General features: G+C 41.7%; 1 protein-coding gene across 1 annotated transcript in view; it reads right to left on the bottom strand.

Annotated features, from left to right (window-relative positions):
- Positions 1-26,286, bottom strand: part of RNF145 (ring finger protein 145) — a 93,088-nt gene that overhangs the window by 32,029 nt on the left and 34,773 nt on the right. Inside the window, 3 exon segments of the mRNA XM_074390294.1 lie at positions 1,484-1,697; positions 8,691-8,710; positions 8,713-8,861. Of these exon segments, the coding sequence (XP_074246395.1) occupies positions 1,484-1,697; positions 8,691-8,710; positions 8,713-8,740 (262 nt within the window). The 5' untranslated portion in view covers positions 8,741-8,861.

Raw genomic sequence — 26,286 nt, 5'->3', positions numbered from 1 at the left:
TATTTAAACATTATGGTAGTTATAGGGTAAACACACCTGACAATAATAATTTAAGCATACACTGAGACTGACCCTGTATGGCAAATGTACCTAAAAGTGTGGTCCAAGCTAGGGAATCCAGGAGGGCTCAATTGAATTTCCAAAATTATAAGCCAGAATATGAACTTCAATTCTACTAGAACACATTCAGTTTCTAAAATCAGTATTTCTGATTATCAGGCAGCTGTTTTTATAATAAATATTTCAAGCTATTCAGAAATAATATAGAAGCACATTTTTAAAACCACAGTTATGTATGACTTTGCTGATTAAGCTAAAAATCTAAGTCAAGTACCCAATTGTTCTACAACTGACTGGAATTACTTTCCATAAACTGGCTAACATACGGAGCCTTTAATTAAAGGCTGAGAATTATAGTGTTTTGCAACATAGAGAAACCTTCTCATTTCAGAGACCTTCCCAAGGTAATGCCATCCACAGAAGATGAGTTTATTGAACCAAAATGTTTTGTTTCTAGTGTGCTGTCTTTTCTACTACATCATACTTCTTTCCACAACGGCTTACCTGGTACTCTCTTAGGGATGTAAGGGGTTCTCAGGGCTAAGTTTTATAACCCAGGAAGTCCTTTTACAGATAAAAATAAATCTCAGAGAGACAGGATAACTCTTCATGACTTTATAAAATATATACTTTGACAGGCAATTATAATAATATTAGCAAAACCAATATAGTACCATTCAAATCATGTCTGGAACTCTGCAATCACAACATTAATAAAATATATTGCTATACACATTACAAATAAACCAAAACTTAACCTAAAAAGGATTATGGCTTTTATTCTAGATAAATGTTATGTTTCATGCTTGTATTTCTTGACTTTAATTTCTTTAATCTTTCATCATTATTTTTACCACTAACCACATAGCATATCAATGATCGTTACATTTTTCTTGAAAGGGGATTCAAGAAAAAAAAAAATTATAGTTCCAGGACGATTTTTTTTTTATGGAACAAATTATGATATCATTTCCCACATTTCATTTAGCTGAACACTTTATCTTCAGCTGATGTTAATGTTTTAGTTTGTCTCAGGGAACCATAAAGAATGTTGCATTTTAAAACAGCTTACTTTCTGAATTACTACCAAATCCCAAAACAAGGACAAATGAGAACGGGCCAAATGTCTCTAAAAGTATTTATCATTGTTTATATTTCATCATCCTAAAATCTAAAACGTTTTCATCTGCCTTCCAGTTTTAGCCAGTAAAATAAATCCAATACTCTCTACTTTATTCTTGCCTTAATAATGTATATGGAATGGTAAGACAAAACTATCAACAAGATTCATAAACAGTCATCAATAATTATATCACTATCATCTTAATGAAAATGAACTTTATTTTACCCAAATTCAAAAATATACAAAGACATAAATCAGAATGTTCACTGTAAGATTAGAAAATGTGATATAAACACTCACCTACATAATGCATATTAAGAGCCAAATACTTATACTGGAAAAGAGGGTTATTACTGAGGCTACTTCTTTGGATCTGCTGGAAAAAGGAGCTGACATCCCATCTGTACAGGACATCCAGCAGCATGATGCTTGGCACCCTCAGGGCCACGTTTAACACTGCCTCCAGTTTCTCCTTTGCAGCCATGTTTTGTTTTGTTTTTTTCTTGGAGAAGACCTAAAATTTAGAATAAACAATATATAAAAATAAAAAGTCAATACAAATAGCTTTTAGATACCCTTTTACAAATCTAATGGGTTGTCACATACTGTACAAAACTATGTGAGAATGTGTAATACTATTTCTCAGCCACATTTACTATTTTTAGATTATATTCATGAAATAATCTCTGTATAGTGGTTTCACATTGGCCCATTCAGGTCTGCCCAATCTTATAATTCTGATTAAATGTTCAGGCCTCAAAACTAATTTTTTGAAAGGCCACTAACTCCGAATCTAGGAACTTAGCAACAAAACACTCTTTAAGACTACTGTAACTTGTATACAACTCACTTGAAAATCTCACTGACTCCTATAAAATTGAGATTTAAGTAGCTCGTAAGAGGGCAATTTTTGAATATTTACACTTGAAAAAGCCGAAGCAATTCAACAGAAACTTGATAACTGCACAACTTATTTTGCAGCATCTTGCACTCTATCCTTTTCTTTATTCACTTAATCAAAACTGAAGTACTAAATTTACAATCTAGAGAACTCATTAGATACAGGTACAGGAAAACATTATTATTTATAATATCATTTCCTTGAATCTTTAAAATTAAACATGGCCTAAAATTCCCATAATCTGCCTTCAAAGTGTTCATCAAATGCTCATCAAATTCTTCCCCTGATACATAGTTAAGCAGGCACATGGAAGAAGCCAGGCATTGAGTCTGCAGCTTGTCTCTGCATAGACCTTGATAAGTAGCAGGGGGTGGGCATAGGGAAGGCAGTTAGTTATCAGGACCACTTACTATTTAAAAGGCAGTTAGTTATCAGGACCACTTACTATTTAAAGGAACAATTCAGGCTGGGCATGGTGGCTCACGCCTGTAATCCCAACACTTTGGAAGGGGAAGGCGCGTGGAACTTGAGGTCAGGAGTTCGAGACCAGCCTGGCCAACATGGTGAAACCCTATCTCCACTAAAAATACAAAAATTAGCTGGGCCCATAGTGGCGCAGGCCTATAGTCCCAGCTACTCAGGAGGCTGAGCAGGAGAACTGCAGTGAGCCAAGATCACACCACTGCACTGCAGCCTGGCAACAGAGCAAGACTCCATCTTAAATAAATAAATAAATAAATAATTCAATGCCATGCTGCTTTATTATAGAGCTTCAAATTAACCCAAAAAAATTTAAAATAGGGCAAACAAGGCCAGACACAGTGACTCACGCCTGTAATCCCAGCACGTTAGAGGCCAAGGCAGATGGATCACAAGGTCAGGAGTTCGAGACCAGTACAGTGAAACCTCTTGTACTAAAAACACAAAAATTAGCCGGGTGTGGTTGCACGCACCTGTAGTCCCAGCTACTAGGGAGGCTGAGGCAGAAGAAAGACTTGAACCCATAGGCGGAGGTTGCAGTGAGCCAAGATTGCACCACTGCACTCCAGCCTGGGCAACAGGGCAAGATTTGGTCTCCAAAAAAAAAAAAAAAAAAAAAAAAAAAAAATAGGGCAAACAAAAGTGGATAAAGAACAATTTAAAGAGTAAAGATAATTCTGGATTGTTGGCTCTGACAATATCCTTTTAAGAATTTTGCTGAGAAAGCTAAACACATTTCCAGCTTTGGCAGTAATTTCAGACATTACAGGACAAACGAAAACATTTATTTCTGCAGAAAATTATAGTGACAGATTGCTATGCTATGGTTAAATATTTGTCAATATTTCCATCTTACCCTCCAATTTTCATAGCTTCCTAGTTCAGATAGTTAAAAGCTAAAGGCAATTCAACTTGGCAAACCGTTAATAAAAGCTTTTCAATGATCATGTATCAACCATTCCCATAACCCAAATGTTTTATATATATAAAGCCTACCAATGATATAGACAACATTTTTATAGATAAGTATTGCAACTCTGATTATTTCACATAAAATAATCATGTGAAATAATAAGATCATTTTGGTAATTTTCCTACAGAAGAAAAAATATTGTAAAAATCAAAACTAAATATCATGTCCTAAGGGGGAAAAATGCACTGACAAGTAAAATCTCTAACCTTTAACATTTATTGCAAACCACACCACTGAGGAATCTAAACTGAATTTCTCAAAGCCCATGATATTATTATTTTTTTAATCCCAGGAAAAAAATATTCACAGAAATTGTTGGTAAAAAGTTTAATGCGTTTTCTATGTGCGTAAGCCGTCTAGATAGCTTTGGGAATTACACAGGAAATAAATACTTACTTTGGTGAGCAAACTGATTAATTCAATACCCTCTTAGGAACTTACTTCAAAGTAGTATGAATAGATTTTCTTACAAACCACCAGCCACTGTGAAAATCGCCATGTACTGAGATGACAGTATTACTGATAGTCTTTATACTACAAAGGAAAAGTAACTTTTTCCATATTTTGGAATCCAATATAAATCACTACCTCTGTTTTTATAAGCAACAAGGCGGGGAGGAGCTATTACTGAGTTAATACTTATAGCCCATATTTATTTCATTTGATTTGGAACCTTCCTCCTATTTCAGTGTTTTCCTATTTTAAAATGTACTTATGTTCACTATTTACTGTGGCTCCTACACGATTAAAGAAGAAAATTTGAGCTAAACAAATAACTAATCCTGCTTTAGAAATCAAGATCTGCTAGGGAAAAAAACCTTCCTAATCCGTACAGAGGATCACCTCTATTAAAAAGTCCCTTAGCAGAATGGTATATGTTCCCTCAATTTCCACCCACCACTCCTGCCTAACAAATATAATAAGAAACAGAAAATGGGACATATTTCTATTTCTAAAAAAAAAACAACAACAACAACAAAAAAAAACACAAATACTGGGTCCCGAAAGCTGTCAATACAGAACAATATTCAAGAAAGATCCCAACCTCTACTACATAGCCAACTCGAGACTGAAATGTTTTTAAGAAGGACTTTGGATACAATTAAGTATGCCCATTTAATAATGAATCTGTTGCTTACTAAACTTTTTTTAAATACATGAGTGATATTTTAGCAAATCAGTGGCAAGCTGGTCATGTGTGAGGGCACTGAGAAAACAAATTTAATACAGAGAAAATCAAAGAGAAAAATTCTCAAAACCTTTGAACCTTTCTAAAAATTTTGAACCTTTCTAAAGTAAAAGTCTACATGATAGTTACCATCACAAACAGGTAGTACACTACACTTTAGCACCACACACTAAACCAGCATCAAAACAAAACTTTAAAATATTCATCTTCTTTGCAGGTACTTGGAATTACTCACACCTGCTAAATCACTCTATTACACAAACGCGAAGTAAAATGGAGCCTTCTATCCTGAGCTAGAGAATACATTTATATTGTTACCTCATTTATCTTGCTCCGGATTTATTGTCAGACAGCGCTAATGAGCATACTCTAAAGAAGAGGAGAGCTCAAAATTCTCCTAAAAACAAAATAATACCGGCCGGGCGCGGTGGCTCACGCCTGTAATCCCAGCACTTTGGGAGGCCGAGGCGGGTGGATCATGAGGTCATGAGATCGAGACCATCCTGCTCAACATGGTGAAACCCCGTCTCTACTAAAAATACAAAAAATTAGCTGGGCATGGTGGCGCGTGCCTGTAATCCCAGCTACTCGGGAGGCTGAGGCAGGAGAATTGCCTGAACCCAGGAGGCGGAGGTTGCGGTGAGCCGAGATCGCGCCATTGCACTCCAGCCTGGGTAACAAGAGCGAAACTCTGAAAAAAAAAAAACAAAAAAACACACACACAACAAAATAATAATAATGCCAAATAATCCTAGAAAATAAGCAAGAGAGCTGAAAGCAGAGAAAACTGAAAGGTTTAATAAACCGAAAACCAAATATATAAAGTTCCTATACTGTTTTACCTTTGATGCAAGATCTAACAACTTCCTCCTTGAACTCTGAAATGAACTGGGAAAGTAATACTCCAACGTGATATCTCTGCAGGTAACATAAACTAAATGTGACTCAAACTTAAAGATGTTTTATACAGTAAAACAGCTAAAAACAACCAAAAAGAAAAAAAAAAAAAGACATTTCTTTCCAAAACCCACAGGAGAGGTTCAACAAATGATAACCACAAACGAGACCACAACGATTTCATTAAATGACTTTCTCAGGCTTGGAAGCAGCAATCAGTACTTAAGAAAACAGTAATGTCTTCTAGAAGTATAATGTTGTACAGTTTACCATTCAGATTTGTAGGTTAGAAAACACAAGGGGCTTCCTTCTACACTTTCCTGAAAATATGGCATTTTAGTTTTGAATATGAAGAAACCAAACAAATCGTCCTGAATAAGAAAAATGCAGGTTTTTAAAAGTCACAGCTAATCTCTGCTGAAGACTTACGTAAAATAAGAAAAATGAAAAATGTGATTTTACAAAAAAACACCAAAGTACTCACATCTCCTAAACTTTTTTTAAAAGACAAAGAAAAAACAAGAATGACAAGTGACCCAATTTAAAATTATTCCGTACACTACTTCTACACCTTCCACCTAAAAAAGAACAAAAATCATGATTCACCATTAACCTTTCTTTCTCCCAACCAGTTAAAAAAAAAAAATTCTACCATCAAGTGAAACTGATTTTAAGAAAAGCAAATTTTCGAGCTGTCCATCTGTTAGGATGGTAAGCCTTGAAAATGTTAACAGCACAAAACTAGAGCCTAAAATTCTAAGTAAAAACCCAGAACTGAGATACCAGGAAAGAGAACGCACGTCTTACATAAGCAACGGCACATGTTTTAAATATAGCTGGTCCTCCCCACTCCCACTCATTGCTAGCTAACTTTGTATGTACCTGATCTCCACATAAACTACTAGCAATTCTGTGGTTTCTCATCTCCACAACCGGAAAGACAGGGAGTCCACTCTGAATACAAAGGCCATCTTTCAACTTAAGAAGGAGCAGAGAGAGGAAATAAAACTGCTACTTCTGCCATCGGGCGCTCAGCCTGGGTCACGACTGCAGCACCGACAGCTCATCCTTTTGGGCATGATTCAAGATTCAATAAAACTGCACACTCCGTATTTTAAAAAATAAAAAGACACACAGTCCTCTCCTTCCCTTTCAGACTAGTTTCCTGTTTACTGCAGACTGCGATGCAAAGCCATCCATTAATCTTTGACGCCTGCTCACTGCACAGGCCCCCTTCCTCTCTCCCCGCACCTCCTCCCACCACGCCGGCTGATCTCAGATGCATTTGAACTATAGTAACCCCAACCCAGCTCGCGGCAAGCAGGCAGCGCAGCAGCAGCAGCAGCAGCAACCCGGCCGCCGCCGCGGGGCTAAGAGATTACGTTCAGCAAAAACTCTGCCAGGAAAGAGGCTTGGGAGCTCCCCTCCTATCTCGCCAAGGGTGCTGGCTCCGTCGCGCCGCGCCGCGCCACGCCACGCCACGTACCAAAAGGCTCGCGAAGAAAAACGCGGGCGAAGTTCAGCATCCCCGAACAGAAAGGGAATCATTCCAGAAGGGGGGTGCACGGGTCTGGGGGTGGTTCTTGGGTGGGGAAAGCAGAACTGGAGGGAGAGGACGTAAGGAATGGCAAGCGAGAGAGGAAACCACGGGGACAAAAAAGAAGGGACGAAGAGCCCTCTTATTCTAAAAAGGGGCAGAGCAATGGGTCCCCCCTCGAATAATGGATTGGCAGGCCCTTCTGCGCCCCCAATGGGTCCCCCCTCGAATAATGGATTGGCAGGCCATTCCGCACCCCTAAACAACCTCGCACCACCTCAAAGAGGGGAGACTGAGTTTGGGGCTGCGTAGATCAAAGAAGGGTAAGGTGAAAGGAAAGAGGGAGGGGAGCTTGGAAGCAAACTGAACAAAGACGCAAAAGAGGCAAAGTTAGAAATGGAAACGAGAAAGGGATCTGGAAAGGGGCTGCTCTACAAGGGTCTTGAAAAAGGCCTTCAAATGGGATGCTGGAAAGGCAAAGGGGGAGAGCCCCGAGGAAGGGCATCTCAGGAATGTAAGGGACCGCTCCAGGCCCTGGAGAGAGGAAAGGATGAGAGGCTGGGGAGGCGGCGGCCGAGGCCCGAGCGCTAGGAGAGAGGGGGCTTTGCGCGGGGCCCGGGAGGGGAGCGCAGGGTCGGAGAAAGGCGAGGACGGCGAGGGGGGCTGGAGGATGGGAGGGAGAGCTGCTGCGGGTGAACAGGGGTTGTGGGCTCCTTCGAAGCTAGGGAGCAGAGGGAGGTGAAGCCAGATAAAGAGAAAGGGGCGAAGACGGAGAAGAGGAAGGAGTCGGCGACGCGATGGGGGAGGGGAGGGAAGCCGTGGGAAGCGGCCGTGGGGCGCCGGGATGGGAAGGGGCCGTCCGGCGGCGCGGTCACCTCAGGCTGCGGCCTCCCTCCCTGGGGGACAGCGCTGCCAGCGGGCGGGCTCCGCAGCTCCCCGGCGCTCTCGCCCGCCCTCCGGTTCTCTTCGGGCGGCGGCGGCGGGGGCCGGGACAGCGTGGCTCACAGCGGTGGCTCTTCTGCGCCGGGCCTCGGATGCTGCGTCTGGGGAGGCGGAGGCAGCGGCGGCGGCAGCGGCCCGGCCCGTACGGTCACCATCGTCCGCGGCAGCAGGCGCTCGCGGGCCGAGCCTCTCAGCAGCCGGCGGCGGCAGCGGCGGCCATAGCCTCCTGCGTTCGCTCCTCCCGCCCCCAGCGCTCTGCGGCGGCCGCGGCCGAGCTTCCACACTCTGCGCCTGCGCGCTTCCCAGCCAGCGCGGCGCGGCGCAGCCGGCGCGGCGCGCCCCTCCCCCGCCCCTCCCGCGCGCGCCCGCTCTCACTCACAATCGCGCCCGCGGAGTGCTTTCTGCGCTGCCTCCGGTGCGTGGGCGGGAGACATCAGCCTCGCCCAGCCGGCATAGCCCTGCTCCGGCAGCTATGGAGACGCGTACCACGGCGACACCTGTATGCGCACTGTGACACGCGCCATTCTGACACACGTGCTCTCTCACTTCCAAACACCACGGGCCGCACGCGCTGACACAGACACTCACCTGCAGGGACCACGTGGGAGATTTGAAGGGCTGATCCTGTCCTGGTGCATTCGCAGTAGCAATGATGCGAGAATTCCTTTTAACCCCGTCACTGACTGGACTAGACTGTCAACTCCTTGGCGTCTGGTATGGCTCAGCGGTGCCCAGCATCGAGTGCAAGCACTCAAACGCCTATGGAGTAAATGAATGGAAGAATGAATGAATGCATTGGAACTGTTCACTGAGTATAACAATTCTGATCCCATGGTTTGGTCCAAAGAATTTGACTGTAGTATGAAATTAAATGGTGTTTGTGTGTTTGTCTTGGCTTGGCCTAAGGTTCGGAACAGATTAATGTACCCATTTATTCTGTCTCTGTCCCAGTCTGTGTCACAGATGCACAATCCTACCCTAATTTAAATGTCAACACCTTTTAGGGCAGGAACTGTTTTCTACAATACATAGCCTGAAGCACATTGTGTGTTTACGCAATGATAGTCTTCTGCGCTTGGCAACACTTCTCATTCCGTGTTTGTCTACCACTCTGCCTCACCACGACCTTCCTCAAGCCCCACTTCTATCTCCCCCGTCTTCCACCACCACCAAAACCCCTCCACTGTTTCTCCTGCTTTCTCTTTCATTCGTTCCTGGAGAGTCAGTTGCTATGAGAACCGAGCCTGGCCTTAGATGTTGAAAGGGCCAGATGGGTAAGATGTTTGCAACTATACTGGGTCATGCTGACATTGTGAAGCCTCCTCAACTTCTGCATGTGCAAGAGAAATTAATGTGCTGTAATCTCAGTATCTGTGTGGAGCACCCTCCTTGAAAATTCAAGTCTCTGGTCTCTGCTCTTTGAATGGCAACCCCCCAATTCTGAACACGCTTTTATCTTGCTAAAATTGCGAAAGCAACCTCTATATTTAGAAAATGCATTCCCTGGAGGTATCAGTCAAGCAAACTCAGAGTAACTTCCCTCTGTTAGTTTGATAGCTCTGTAAGAATCAAGTGTTTAAAAGGTGTGGGAATTGTGTACATAACTCACTATAACCACCTTTCATCCAGGTGCCTCAGACTATTTCACCATAATCATTAAGCCTGAGTCTGTTTATCTGACCTGATAAGTAAAAAAAAATTACAGAGGCCCCAGTGAATAATGACTGGAATAGGAAGCAGACCAAGATAGCAAGACCTTATCCCTCGGTCCCCTCCCTGTTTTAACAACTTTCCTACTGACTGAGTCAAGGAAACATAAGGCCAGAAACAGATTACAAAGAAGTCAAAATGAACGTAACACTAAATTCTAACTTGATTTATTTATTCTTCTTGGATAAATGGCAAAATCTTGAAACGTGATCCTTAAAAGGAAGTATGGTTGCTGGATTTGTGTTTTAAATAGAGGAGAGGCCTACTTCAGCTCTTACCGTTCTTTTTTTTTAAGTTGAGGGAAATGGCTTAAAAGCTCTGTAATCCTCACTATAAGCATTCTGGACTTGTAAAAGCAGGGAAAAAAATCACATGTCTTTTTACCTTTTAACTTAATAGCAGCTGCCTGTAAATGCTGAAGCAAAACAAGTAAAGAAAATTACTCTGGTAATGAAAGGGTTACTGCTGTTATAGTGCTGCTAATCCAGTTTTGGAAAGCTCCACCTTGCCAGAAGCAGGTAATCAAATAGAACTGAAAAGAAATGCAAAGGAAAAAAGAAGTGGAGGTGGGGTGCATGAAGAGAGGGCAGCTCAAATAAAAGAGCTCAATCAAGTGTAGGGGAAGTATTTTCTAGAGGTACCCAAACCCACCGGAATCAGGAGAAGCCAGGAGCTAAACTTGTCATTAAGTACCTGGAACAGACGTAAGGAAATGTCTAAATACCATTGCAGTTACTTACCTTCTCGTCCCAGTCCTAAGCAATCACTAATCATTCTGCAATCAGTAATCTTTCCGTCAGATTCGCGTGTTCTGGACGTGTCATATAAAGGGGATCATACAATATGTAGCATTTTGTGTGGCTTATTTTTCTTAATATAATATTTTTGAGGCCTAGTTCCCCTCCTTCTGCCTGTAGCATTTAGTTGTCAACTTTTATTCTCTAATTGGCAGATAAAGATGAAATTTTAACTTTATATTAACACCAATTCATACACATAGCTGGTGATGAATAAACACTTTGTGTGGATAACTGAAAATAGCAATAGAACTTATATTGTTTTAACACAATAAATTTATTTCTTTCTCCCTGGTATGGAACTAATACCTGAAACTATAGGAGGAGAAAGCATAGAAACAAGTCAGCCTTTTCGTTTGTTTGGAATTTTCAGATTTTTCTGAAAACATTTTTTATTCCCCCAACATTTTGTTTTGAAGAGTTTCAAACATATAGAATTAAAAGAATATTCTAATGACCACCCATATGCATACCATCTAGATTCAACAATTGGTAATTTTTGCATGTTTGCTTTATCTGTGTGTATGTCTTTTGCTAAGCTATTTTAGAGAGCTACCGACATCAACACACTTCACCCCTAAATACTCCAACCTGCTGCTCCTAAAAATATTACTGATTACCATTACCGAACCTAAGAAAATGGAGTATAGTTCTCTAAATCCTCTACTGCCCAGTCAATTCTCAAATTTTCTCATTTCACCTCAAAATAGCTCTTAAGAAGATCCAATCTGACAAGCCAGCTTTGCTTTTAATCAATCTGAGCGCTTGTGACTGTTTAGAATCACTAAATAACATCAGCAGGGAAAAAAAAAAGGTATTTTTGCTGTTGTTTTCAGATTTCAGGTCAACTGGTACCTCTGTTCTAACTACCTACTTTCTTTGCTTTGGTTCTGATTCAGCCTGAGATAGGGAGCAGCGCAAAACTGTGTGTTGCTATTTATGTGTGATGATATTCAACTAAATAAAATGGTCATTGATTGTTGCAGACATTTTTTAGCTACCTCCTCACTCTTCTTCTCCTTTTTTTCTTTCTAATACTACCCTGAACGTTGAATAAACATGTGATCTATTGGCCCTTGACTAGGAATGGGATCCACCAGTTTATCCTTTCTCCCTTAGTGCTTAGTCCAGGGAAGGACCCGTGAGCCACATTAAGCCAATCAGGACTAAGACTAAACCTCGGAGGTTTTGATTGAACTATGGGAAGAGCAAAGTTTCTCTTTCATGCTAGACTTAAAAAAGGAAACCTATAATCCCAGGGATTTACTGGTAGCTATCTGGGATACAAAGGAGAAGAACCGATTGAAGATTTAGCCAACACAGGAAAGAGAACCTGAGACATAAAAAGAAACCAGGACCTGGTCACAGTGTATGAGCTCTAAGCCTCACCTGAAGCCAGCATGCTCACCCCCTCACTCTTTAATTATATTATCCAATAGATTACCAATAGATTACCTTTTTTGGCTTAAGCCAGTTGTGTTTTCTATTATTCACAGTTAAGGGTCCCAAGGCATTCAATCTTTGTAATTTGCTTGTCACTCATCCCTGAGTATAATATGAGGTAACTAATAATAATAATGATAAGTGAATAAAAACACAATTATACAGCTCCACATACTGTTATAAAATATAACCACTTAACCACTATCCAGAAATATAAGCTTTTTCAGAAGACCCTCAGGTGCCCTTTCATTCACAGCTGTTTCACTAACCCCAAAGGTAACCACTTTCCTGACTTTAATGTAGTCACTTTCTTTTCTTTGATCACCCAACTATGAATTCCTAAAAATGGTAGTTTAGTTCTTGAATGCTGTATAAATTTGCATCAAGTAATCAAATATTAGATTTTTTTTTTTTTTTTTTTTTTTTTTTTTTTTTGAGACAGAGTCTCTTGTCACCTAGGCTGGAGTGCAGTGGCATGATCTCGGCTCACTGCAATCTCCGCCTACTAGATTCACACGGTTGTCCTTCCTCAGCCTCCTGAGTGGCTGGGTTTACAGGTGTGCACCACCATGCCCAGCTAATTTTTTATATTTTTAGTAGAGACAGGGTTTCACCATGTTGGCCAGGCTTGTCTTGGCTTCAAATGACCCATCCACCTCCGCCTCCCAAAGTGCTAAATTACATGCGTGAGCCACCATGCCCAGCCTAGATATTCTTTTGTGACTAGCTTTTTCTGCTTAACATTGTGAGATTCAATTATGTTCTTATGAGGCTACAGTTATTTCACTTTTATTGTGGCATAGAATTCTGTCTATGAATAGCACAGAATTTAATCATCCTACTACTTATGAACATTGAATTTATGAACATTAAATTTTCAGTTTGGAAACTTTCCAATCTGAATCATGCTGCTGTCAACATTTTTGCACCTGCCTTCCTGGTGACCATGTGTACACATTTCTCTTGAATTGCTGGGCCACAGGACTACATATCTTCAACTTTCTTAGGTAACTCCAAACTGTTTCCCAAGGTGATTGCAGCACCTTACTTGCCTAACAGCAGTCTATTTCCTGTTGCTGTATCTCCCAGCCTATAATTGGTATTGTCAGACCTTTTAATTTGAACCATTCTAGTGGGGTTTTAACTTGCATTTTCCTAATTGCCAGTATGTTTGAGTACTTTTTCATATTTTGGGGGCCTTTTTAGATTTTCTTTTTGATGATTTGCTCAAAGTCTTTTACAAAATTTTTCCTTAAGTTGTCTTTTGCTTGTTATTTTCTTTTTTAATTTTTGTATATTACAAATGCAAGTCCTTAGTCAATTATATGTCACGCAAAATGTTCTGTTATATAAATTCCCTTTTTATTCTCAAAATGATGTCTCCTGAGGAAGATAAGTTTTTAAATTTAATATTTTTTATGTGTAATGCTTGTTTTAAACCTGTTTTTCTGTGCTCCATGGCGTCATCTCTGTCATGAATTGAGTGTGCATATCTGAATAGATGTGTTTCTGAACTTTCTATTCTATCCCACTGGTCTCTTTGTTTAACCTTGTGTTGACACCAAACTCTTCCAATTATTATAACTAAATAAGAAAAGTCGACATGTGGTAAAACACGTCTTCCCACTTGATTTTCTTTGTTTTGTTTTGTTTTCAAGAGGATCTTGGCTCTTTGCATTTCCGTATCAATTTTGGAATCAGCTTGCTAAGTTTCCCAAGATCCTGCTGAGGGTTTTAGTTTCCACACAGAGGTCTTACACATCTCTTATTACATTAATTCCTTCATACCTGGTGTTGTTGGGTTTTTTTAAATGTTATTACTAACGTTACTTTACTTTTTTTTTTATTTTGAGGTGGAGTCTTCCTCTTTCATCCAGGCTAGAGTACAGTGGCACAATCTTGGCTCACCACAATCTCCACCTCCCAGGTTCCAGCGATTCTCCTGCCTCGGCCTCCCAAGTAGCTGGGATTACGGGTGCCCACAACCATGCCCGGCTAATTTTTGTATTTTTAGTAAAGATGGGGTTTCACCATGTTATCTAGGGTGGTCTCAAACTCCCAACCTCCAAGTGATCCACCCATCTCAGCCTCCCAAAGTGCTGAGGTTGCAGTCAGCCGAGATCATGCCACTGCATTCCAGCCTGGACAACAAAACCAGATCCAGTCTCACAAAAAAAGAAAAAAAAATCTTAACCCATGGAGAGTCAACAGCTTCTCACAATAGTTGATCAGTTATAGAAAGCCAGCTAGCTTCTACCAGTTATTTATTACATAAACCAGTTATTTGTTACACCAGTTATCAGTTATTTATTACATAAACAAAACAATTACAACTGCATATCAGATTGACAGAGCAAATGGAGAATCTACCAATTGTTCAGATTCTATGAAGTTACTACTCCTACGTGTTATATATTCTATAATGTGAAACAACTTGTGCACCCTGCAAACCAGGGTCTCTTCTAAATCACTGCATGGAGTAGTTTTGTGTAGTAATAGGAGAATCAGTGATATGTGGGTCCTCTTTTATCAATTATGTCACTTGCTGCCATATATCCATATATTCTTTTTAATAAACTGCTATTTAAAAAAAAAAAAAAAAAGCTGTGCACCCAGAAGAGAAAGAATCATATTTAGGCACCTGCCAGATGCCAACAACTTGAAGGCCATCAGCAACCTGCACTGCCTCAGCCGGCTTCTGCCCAGGTGAGGTCTGATGCAGCTGCTGGCACCTAGGGAGGATGTAAGTGGGGAGAGAGAGCATAAGTTGACCACAGGCCCTTGCAGGTGCAGAGAGCTCTCACTTTTTGAATGGAGATTGAGCCATTTAATTAATATCTTGACTAGACACATTTCTAATTACCAAAGCAAGACTGATTTTTTACATAAAGTGAGTAGGACTGCCCACTAATTAAGAATTCTTGATATCTGTCCAAGTTTCCTTTGGAAAGCAGAAAAAAAATTACTCCTGAATAAAAGCTTAAAGGGATAGTGAGTAATAAAATCAGATTGCATTTTGATTACATCACGAATCTTGGGAGTTACTTCCAGAGTAAAAAGTTCAGATAAGAAATGATAAACAAAACAATTATGATTGCATATCGGATTTACAGAGCAAATGGAGGGAAAGATGAGGTAAGCTGGGATCAGTCCAGGAGTTAAGGAAGGACTTTTCATGCCATGTGAAGGAGTTTGAACAGGAAATCAAGGAAATGCTGAGGAGTTCATGTAGAAGAGTAACATTTAGGAAATTTACTATGTTTTAGGTCCTGTACTAGGTGATTTACATGAATTACCAAATTTAATTCTCATGAAAAACCTATTATATAGATAGTATAATTATTGCCATTCTAAAAATGAGAGAACTGAGGCACAGAAAGGTTGAGTAAGGTGTCCAGAGTCACGGCTAGCAGCAGCAGAACTCAGATACAATACAGACTTGTTTGGGTTCAATGTGTGTGTCCCCCATTATGGTGCACCTGCTTCCTGTCCACTGATAATGCCAGGATAGGTGATGAGTTTGTTCACAGAGTCTAGAACTCAAGCCCCACTGGTCTCTCCTTAGTAATGAATGAATGATTACCTGAAATGACTATATAAACAGAAAAGACCGTAATACTTCAGGAATCTTCCCTGTGAGTTTTCTTTGTTTTTGTTTTGTTTTTGTTTTTGTTTTTTGAGACAGAGTCTCACTTTCTTGCCCAGGCTGGAGTACAGTGGCATGATCTCGGCTCACTGCAACCTCTGCCTCTGGAGTTCAAGCAATTCTGCCTCAGTCTCCCAGGTAGCTGGGACTACAGGCATGTGCACCACTCCCAGCTAATTTTTGTATTTTTAGTAGGGACAGGTTTCACCATGTTGGCCAGGTTGGTCTCCAACTCCTGACCTCAGGTGATCCACCTGCCTCGGCCTCCCAGAGTGCTGAGATTACAGGTGTGAGCCACTTTGTCAGGCCCCTGTGAGTTTTATTTGATGTCTGAGATGGTTTGGCTGTGTCCTCACGCAAATATCATCTTGAACTGTTGCTCCTGTAATTCCCACGTGTCATGGGAGGGACCCAGTGGGAGGTAATTGAATCATAGGGGTGAATTTTTCCTTGCTGTTCTTTTGATAGTGAATAAGTCTCACAAGATCTGATGGTTTTATGAAGAGCAGTTCCCCTGTATACTCACTCTTGCCTGCTGAGATGTAGGATGTGGCTTTGCTTCTCCTTCACTTTCCACCATGATTATGAGGCCTCCCTAGCCATGTGGAACTGTTAGTCCATTAAACCTCTTTTTCTTTATAAATTACCCAGTATCGGGTATATCTTTATTAGCAGCGTGAGAACAGACTAATACAATGTCTCCCCATTGTTTTACAAAATAAGAACGTTTGCTTTGGGCCATAGACTTCTGAGTAGATTCTGGCTAATTAATTACTCTTTCTAAATAGGAAATGGAGGTGGCAGCTAGGACAGTGCAGACTAGAGTTACTCCAACTGAGTTCAAAGCCTGGTTCTACCTCTTCCCAGCTGTGTGAACTTGGCCAAGGTACTCAACTTTTCTTCGCCTAATTTCCTATCTAATAGCACTTACTTCATAGGATTTTGTGTCCTTTACATGTAAATGTGTCATTATCCATATAAACTACTTAGAACAATGTCTGGCACAAGGAAAGCAGCACAGCTATGGTCTGAATGTTTATGTTCCCCCAAAATTCATATGCTAAAATCTATTCTCCACTGCAATAGTATTAAAAGGTAAGGTCTCTGGGAGGTGATTAGGTCATGAGGGCTCTGTTCTCAGCAATGGAATTAGAGGCTTGAGGGAGCATGTTAGCCCCTTCTGCCTCATGAGGACATGTAGGAAGCACTATCTACCAGAAACAGGCTGTCACCAGACACTCACTGGTGCCTTGATATCAGACTTGCCAGTCTCTAGAACTGTGAGCGAAATATTTATGTAGTATATAAATGACCTGATCTAAGATATGTTGTTATAGCAGCCCAAACCAGGATAAGCAGTTACTATCATCATTATTATTATTTTTTTTTGCTTATCATGCTCATACCTTCACTATATAAAGATACTAACGATACTATCAGTCGATATTTATATTCATATTCATTGCACATATTCATAGCATCTGTTAGATGCTGGGTACTGTATAAATGAATTAGAACACACAAGTCCTGCAGATGCTAAGTGTGACGTAAATGAACCAGAACATAATTTCTGCCTTCAAGCCTCTCATGACCCAGTTAGATAGATGGACCTACGTGTGCTGTCATGTTATAAAGCTGCTTTGTACATATTTTATCCCTTAATTGATTATAAACTCTTTCTGGCATGAGCCACGGTTTATTCCTTATTGGATCCCTTACTCCCTCTCCCTTCCACTTAGGAGATTGTCTACAGTATGTCTTCAGCTAATTTGTCATCAACTTCCAAAAGCCTCATTTTTGTTTTCTTTTTTCTTTTTTTTTTTTGAAACAGAATCTGGCTCTGTCACCCAAGCTGGAGGGTAGTGGTGCGATCTTGGCTCACTGCAACCTCTGCCTCCCAGGCTCAAGCAATTCTCCTGTCTCAGCCTCCCAAGTACCTAGGATTACAGGTGCCCCCCACCACACTTGGCTAATTTTTGTATTTTTAGTAGAGATGAGGTTTCACCATGTTGGCCAGGCTGGTCTCAAACTCCTGACCTTGGGTGAACCACCTGCCTCAGCCTCTCAAAGTGCTGGGATTATAGGCATGAGCTACCATGCCTGGCCACGAAAACCTCATTTTCAGTAATCTTTCCTGCTGACCACTCCTATAAAAGTTCTGGTCCTTTTTTCATAAAGCCTTTGCTTAAGTGTTCTTCTCAGCATCAAGCTTCCAGTCCACTGACCCTACCAGCTCTTTACATCTTCCCCTTATGTCCTTCCATGTCTCTTCACCCACCATAGTTCTATAGTGTGTCATTTCAATGTGCCACTTACAAGGATTCTTGACTGTCTGCTCTGTACCTGCACCTGAGTGGCTGATATTGTTGGATGAATCACACAACCAATCACAAATCTCAAATCTGAGCCTTCAGACCTGCTCCACAATCTCACTGCATTGTCCTGATATGTTTGTTTCCCGCTCCCAGAGAGGCATGCTCTGCTTTCTTCTCAAACCTTCCACACCATCCATCCTCTCTCTTCCACTATTTTCAGCTGAGTGAGTAGCTGAGAAAATCGAAGTGATCCATCAAATCCCTTGTCTGTCCACCATGAAATGACCAGACTGTAGCGATATTCTAGGCCTTCTTTCCTGCACCCTGGGAGAGATTCCCTGGCTTCAACAAAAGATCAGATCCTCCACTAGCAATCTGAAGCCTCTTGTTTTTTCCAGCATTTAGAATCAGAAATAAATCTCGTTCTTTCCCATACCATCAAGTCCTCTCTCTACTGAATAATTCTCACTAGCATACAAGCATGATTAGAATGGCAGTTGTTCACAAAATGTCTCCGGACATGGTGGCTTGCACCTCCAATCCCAACATTTTGGGAGACCAAGGCAGGAAGATTGCTTGAGGCCAGGAGTTTGAGACCAGTCTGGGCAACCTAGTAAGATCGCATGTCTACAAAAATGTTTTAAAAAATTAGATGGGCATGGAGATTCACACCTTCAGTGCTAGCTATTCGGGAGGCTGAGGCAGAAGGATTGCTTGAGCCCAGGAGTTCAAGGCTGCAGTGAACTATGATTGTGCCACTGCATTCCTGCCTGGTGACAGAGTGAGATTCTGTCTCTTAAAAAAAAAAAAAAAAAATCTCTCCTTTGACTTCATGCCTCACAACCTTCACCTCCACTTCGCTACAAAAAATATCCTGAAAAGTTGTCTATAGACACTGCCTGAACTTCCTGCCATCCATTCTCCCCTTAGTCCATTTCAATCAGAATTCCCCCCGGCCAAATATTTCACTAAAACTTTTCTAGCAAGATCATGAAAGACTTCCTCTGGTCCCTTGTCAGTATTGATCTTATTCTATTTGTCACCAGCAATTTCAAAGGTTGATCATCCTTTTTTTGTGGGCGGGGGGGGATGAAGTTTTGCTCTTGTTGCCCAGGTTGGAGTGCAGTGGTACAATCTCAGCTCACTGCAACCTCCGCCTCCCCTGTTCAAGCGATTTTCCTACCTCCGCCTTCCGAGTAGCTAGGATCACAGCCGCGCACCACCACACCTGGCTAATTTTTGTATTTTTAGTAGAGACAGGGTTTCGCCCTGTTGACCAGGCTGGTCTCAAACTGCTGACCTCACATGATTCACCCACCTCAGCCTCCCAAAGTGCTGGGATTACAGGTGTGAGCCACTGCACTGCATCCATCTGATCATCTCCCCCTTTTAAAAACACTTTCTCTTCCTGAATTTTACATTCGATGCCTAGGGCTGCTGTAACAAATGACTACAAATTTAATAGCTTAAGATAAAAGAAATTTATTTCCTTACAGTTTTGGAGGCTAGAAGTTCAAAATCAAGGTGTCAGCAGGGCTGTGCTCTCTCTGAAGTCTCTAAAGAGTCTTTCTTGCCTCTTCCTAGCTTCTGGTCACTCCTGGCAATCCCTGTTGTTCCTTGGCTTACAGCTGCCCCCCCACTCCAGTCTCTGCCTCTGTCATCACATGGCCTTTTTGTAAGGACACCAATCATTGGATTCAGGACCAACTGTAATCAGTATGACCTCATCTGAACTTATTAGATCTAACTAATTAGATCTGCAAAGACCCTATTTTCAAATAGGGTTACATTCTGAAATTCCAGATGGACATGAATTCTGGAGAGAATACTGTTTAACGTACCACAGTTTCTGTGACTGCATGCCTTTCCTTGTTTTTCTTCTATTTCATTAGCTGTTCTTTCTCATTCTCGTTTGAGGGCTACTTTGCCTTAGCTATCAATATTGGAGCAACCCAAGGCTTGACTCAGGGCCCTTTCACTTTCTCTAAACACTCTGTCTCCTGAGGGGATATCATCCACTCCCATGGTTTTAAAATTCCACTAATGACTTCCAAATTTATATTCCAGCCCTGAGCTGTACCCTCAGCTATGTCCATATCCCAGCCTCCTATATTGATGATAGTAGTTAACACTTACTGGACACTCCCTATGTACCAGACCTTGTCTTAAGGTTTTGATATGTATTAACTCATTTAATCCTGACAACAAACTTATGAGGTGAACAACAATGATAGACTGGACAAAGAAAATGTGGCACATATACACCATGGAATACTACACAGTCATAAAAAACGATGAGTTCGTGTCCTTTGTAAGGACGTGAATGGTTCTGGAAACCATCACTCTCAGCAAACTGACACAAGAACAAAAAATCAAACGCCACATGTTCTCACTCATAGGCGGGTGTTGAACAATGAAAACACATGGACACAGGGAGGGGAGTATCAGATACTGAGGTCTGTTGGGAAGGTAGGGGAGGGATAGCAGGGGAGGGGAAGGTGGGGAGAGATAATGTAGGGAGAAATGCCAGGTATAGGTGATGGGGGGATGGAGGCAGCAAACCACCTTGCCATGTATGTCCCTATGCAACAATCCTGCATGATCTGCACATGTACCCCAGAACCTAAAGTACAAAAAAAAAAAAAAAAAAAAAAAAAAAACCTTAAGGGGTGAGTACAATTTTTTTTTTTTTTTTTTTTTTTTTTTTGAGATGGAGTTTCGCTCTTGTTATCCAGGCTGGAGTGCAATGGCGCCATCTCGGCTCACCACAGCCTCCGCCTCCTGGGTTCAGGCAATTCTCCTGCCTCAGCCTCCTGAGTAGCTGGGATTACAGGCACGCGCCACCATGCCCAGCTAATTTTTTGCAATTTTAGTAGAGACAGGGTTTCACCATGTTGACCAGGATGGTCTCGATCTCCTGACCTCGTGATCCACCCACCTCGGCCTCCCAAAGTGCTGGGATTACAGGCTTGAGCCACCACGCCCGGCCTTTTTTTTTTTTTTTTTTTGAGACGGAGTTTCGCTCTTGTTACCCAGGCTGGAGTGCAATGGTGCGATCTCGGCTCACCGCAACCTCCGCCCCCTGGGTTCAGGCAATTCTCCTGCCTCAGCCTCCTGAGTAGCTGGGATTACAGGCACGCGCCACCATGCCCAGCTAATTTTTTGTATTTTTAGTAGAGACGGGGTTTCACCATGTTCACCAGGATGGTCTCCATCTCTCGACCTTGTGATCCACCCACCTCGGCCTCCCAAAGTGCTGGGATTACAGGCGTGAGCCACCGCGCCCGGCCCCGGGTGAGTACAATTTTTATCCCCAATTCATAGATGAAGAAACTGAGGCACAAAGAGATTAAGTAAATTGTTCAAGCCTACATAGCTAGGAGTCAGGATTTGAAACTGGGTAAAGTAAGTCCAGAGTCTGCTCTCTTCACCACCACCTGTTCTGCCTTTCCTCTAGGCTCCAGGCTCATATATTCCAATGCATACTTGACACCTGCACCTAGATGTTGAATAGGCATCTTGCAGGTGAACTGAATAGAACGTTGGACTCCTGTCCCTTACTTTCACCTTGATCTTTCCTTCCCCGGTCCCACATCTCAGTGTATGGCATCACTAACCCATAGAAGTCAAGTTCAAATTTGATTCTACTCTTTCCCCATTTACCCTAGTCTTCATTCCCATGCCCAGCCAATCCATCAACAAGCCCCTTTGGCTTGACCTCAAGCATAGGTCTCCAATCTGTCCACTTCTCTCCGTTTTTTACTACCATCCTAGTTCATGCAGAGCTATCATTTCATGTTACTGCAATTAAATTCTACCTGGTCTTTCTGCTTTCACTTTTGTAGTCTCCCCACAACCCAGCAGTTAGATTAATTTTTGAAACATAATCAGATCATGACCTGGCCCAGTTTCAAAGTCTTCCAGGTGCCTCATATGTTCAAAATGCATACTCCTGTTCCTAGCCCACAGGGCCCAGCCTGACCTGGCACCTTTGCCTCTCTGCCCTCATCTCTTACCACTTTCTTCCTTTCTCCTCCAGCTTGAGTCATGGGCCTCACTCCTGCTTTTCCAGGAACACCCCAACCCATGCTTCCATCACACCCTCTGCACCTGTTCACACTCCTGACAAAAATGGCAGCAGAAATGCTCCATCTTCTCCATCCTTGCATCTTCCCTTTAACTAGGCCTTGGCTCAAACATCACATGCTCAGACAAGACTTTCCGGAATCACTATCTTTTTTTTTTTTTCAAGACAGGGTTTTACTCTGTCACCCAGACTGGAATACGGTGGCACCATCTCGGTTCACTGCAACCTCTGCCTCCTGAGTTCAAAGGATTCTCCTGCTTCAACCTCCCAAGTAGCAGGGATTATAGGTGTGTGCTACCACTTATAGATAATTTTTGTATTTTTGGAAAAGACAGGGTTTCACCATGCTGTCCAAGCTGGTCTTGAGCTCCTGACCTCAGGTGATCTGCCCACCTCGGCCTCCCAAAGTGCTGGAATTACAGGTGCGAACCATGGCACCCAGCCTAGGACTTTCCTGAATCACTAACTAATGTTGTCCAGTTGTCCCCTGATCACTTTTTATCACACACTACTCTATGTTGTTTGTGTGTGGGTTTTTTTAGACTGAGTCTCACTCTGTTATCCAGCGTGGAATGCAGTGGTATGATCTCGGCTCAATTGCAACCTCTGCCTCCTGGATTCAAGCAATTTTCCTGCCTCAGCCTCCCAGGTAGCTGGGATTACAGGCACCCGCCACCACGCTCGGCTAATTTTTGTATTTTTAGTAGAGATGGGTTTCGCCATGTTGGCCAAGCTGGTCTCAAACTCCTGACCACAAGTGATCCACACACCTCGGCCTCCCAAAGTTCTGGGATTATAGGCACGAGCCACCATGCCTGGCCTGTTTGTTTTTTAATAGCCTTTATCACTATTTAAAAATACTTCATTTATGTTTTATTTATTTGGTCAGAAAGCTATTCTGTATTGTTTACATTTGTATCCCCATTGCCTAGAATGGTATTCAATACAGAGTAACTACTCAAAATATATTTTTAAAGGAATGAATGAATGAAATTGAGTCTACAGACAAGTGAGGTCAATCATGGCAGGTTGTTTGTAGATCAGTTTTAAGGCATAGCTTGAAACAGGGTAAGATGGTTCATTCCTATAGTGGAGAAAGGACATTTTTAGCAAAGAAAACAACATATTCAAAGAAATGAGCTGGTCTTAAATAAGTGACAGATAGAAGCTGATAACTATATTAATTCAGGTGATATAGAAAGTTGGTGACTACAGGAATAAAATTAGCTTATCAGAGCAGGGAGTCATCACTTAGTCAGATATTGAATGTCAAACTAAGGAGTTTAAATTTATTAATGACTTCAGCAAATACTGAGTTTCTACTGGATGCAGGTCCTATTCTTGGTGCTTTTTATACAATAATGAACAAGCAAGATATAATCTCTATCCTCATGGTATTTACAGTCTAGTGGAAAACTGGCATCAAATACGATTCCATAAGCATTAATACAAATTGTCAAAGTGTGCGCTGAATTAATATTTGGGAAAATTACTCAGTGTGTGTTTTGTCCCCGCATTACTTGCTCTCCTTTGGCTCTTACCCATTCAATCAGCTCGGTATTCTGCATGTAATGATGCAGAAAATAGATGAAGTGCAGCATCCAATATATAACTAACAAAAATCTTGTCTTAGCTCTTGAGTTCCAAAATCCTAGTTTTCAGAAGGCATAGAATATAACTTCTGTCATGAATAGTGATTTAAGAAAATAGTTGATGAATCAGAGCAAGGCTTTTCTGGCCCAGAGACTGGCAACTTTTCTCTAGGACGGAGGAGAGTCAGAGGGAAGTGACTAGAACTTAGGTGGTGTTGGGTCTTTGCAAAACAAGCCTCTACCCCATCTTACTGCCCAGGCCAAGCTCCAGGGGATGACAAATTCAAGATTAGTTTGGACTTCGTAAGAGCAGAGGAGACTGGTGCTCACTTTCTCCAGGCCCAGCCCAGCAAGTTGACCAACACTGAGTAGAAATGACTTGTAGATACCTTTGCTCTTGGACTTTGAATCCTCACAGATTCCCCCTGTGCTTCTCTTTGATGTAGAAGAACAAAGTGATCTCTAGGCATACAGGAGTAGTACTCCAATGAAGCACAGCATTGTTTTTCTGACAGCAAAACTGTCATTTGCCAAGGACTACCAATTCTTCAATTCTTTGATACCAACTGGGTGTCCAACAATTCAATTCAACTCTGACAACAATTACCTGGAGTTAGTCCAGACCCCAAAAGTTATGGACTCAGTTGCATAACAGTGCCTTCACTTCAAATGTTAGCCAAATATGGGGCTCCAAACTAACTGAACCACTACTCAATCAACTACAAATTTGGGGATTCCCATGACCCTCCCTGTATTAGTTTGTTTTCACGCTGCAGATAAAGACAAACTCAAGACTGGGCAATACAAAAGAAAGAGGCCTAATGGGCTTACAGTTCAGGTATGGTTCAAAGGGGCATGTTATGAATAATGAAAGACAGTCCTATTGGAAAATTCTGAAGGTTTAGAAGCCCTTGTTCCCTGTGTAACTACTCCACCAGAGGCAAGTCTCAAGCTGTCCAACTTGATGTCACTGGGTTCACCTGGCACCCAGGTGAAATCTCAGGAGGAAAGGGAGGGGTGAGTACTGACTCTAATATCATTTTCAGTTGCTGTTGAATAAGGGTTCAAATTATAAATTAAAGCCTACTCTTCCTATCCCTCCCTCCCTTCTTTCCTCTGTCACTCCGTTGCTGTTTCTCTCCCTTCTCTATCTCTTTCTTTCTTTTGTTCACAGAGTCAACAGTGGTTGAGTGCCCATGTATTTCATGGCACTTGTCTACCATATTTTTAAAAGATGGCACCAGGGTGCTTCTGCTAAAATTGATCTGTTGTTCATGGAGGAGCTGGGGGTAATGGCCCTGGAAGTGTGCGGAGATCAACAGCTGACAGGGATCAGCCCTTCCAGCCCAAGTGGGACACTCCTGCCTACATTACCCTCCTCACCTTCGTCAGCACCGTGTTGCTCTTGCTGTTGCTCATTATCATCCACTGTTGCTGCAGCTGCTGCTGCAACTCCCCTAGATGAGACCCCAGAAGGGTAATGTGGCCCTAAACCTTAACACCATGACTCCCTGCCAGCCCCTTCGTGTTTGTCCTGCCTTGTAGCAAGTAGCAATGTCATACCTTGTGTTTACCTAGAAAAAATAATTAAATTAACGGTGAGTCACATATTTAGAAAATAAGTTATTTGCAGAACTGCGTTTGTAGATTGAGATCCATCTCTATCATTAAGACTGATCTTACCGTTGTAAATAGAGCTATGTAAAACTACAAAGGTATCTGTGGAATCCCAACTGGATTCTATTTAAATATCAATAAGAGCTGAGCCCTGTCTACTAACAAGAATAGGAAGATAATTTAGAATAGAATACAGCCATTCAAAGAATCATTCCAATCTCGAAGTGCAACAACCTGGGACGGGGTTACAGACCCAGATTTTACTAGAATTAGAGATGTGGACATGGGACCCTTTCTGGCTATGAAACTCCTATAACTGAGTTATGAGGCCTCAGTATGTTGGGAGAACACAAAACCCTGAGTCCCAGCCAAATCCAGGGTCAATTTGTATCTTCAGTGACCTCCTCCTGAAAGATAACACCAAATGTTTGGTGTGGTATAACGGTCTGCTTTATCTGCCCATTTTAATTTGAAGAGGATCTGTAATTGAAAATAGAGTAAATTATGAAAACTGATTAATCTAAACCCACTGTATTCATATATTCATGGTAAATTGAGAAATACTTTGTGTACTTTCTATTTAGAATATATGCAATGATTTGGAGAATTTATTAGTAGCAGATGAGCAAATCAAACAGAATTACTTTATGATTTAATGTATAACATTTAATTGAATAATTGATTTAACTTCCTTTTTTTTTCTTTTCTTTTTTTTTTTTTGAGATGGAGTTTCGCTCTCGTTACCCAGGCTGGAGTGCAATGGCGCGATCTCGGCTCACCGCAACCTCCACCTCCCGGGTTCAGGCAATTCTCCTGCCTCAGCCTCCTGAGTAGCTGGGATTACAGGCATGCGCCACCACGCCCAGCTGATTTTTTGTATTTTTAGTAGAGACGGGGTTACACCATGTTGACCAGGATGGTCTCATCTCTTGACCTCGTGATCCATCCGCCTCGGCCTCCCAAAGTGCTGGGATTAC

This window comes from Saimiri boliviensis, chromosome 20 (assembly GCF_048565385.1).
Source record: "Saimiri boliviensis isolate mSaiBol1 chromosome 20, mSaiBol1.pri, whole genome shotgun sequence".
NCBI lineage: Eukaryota > Metazoa > Chordata > Mammalia > Primates > Cebidae > Saimiri > Saimiri boliviensis.
The sequence above is the reverse complement of the archived record's forward strand: the minus strand, read 5'-3'. Positions and strand labels throughout refer to the sequence as shown.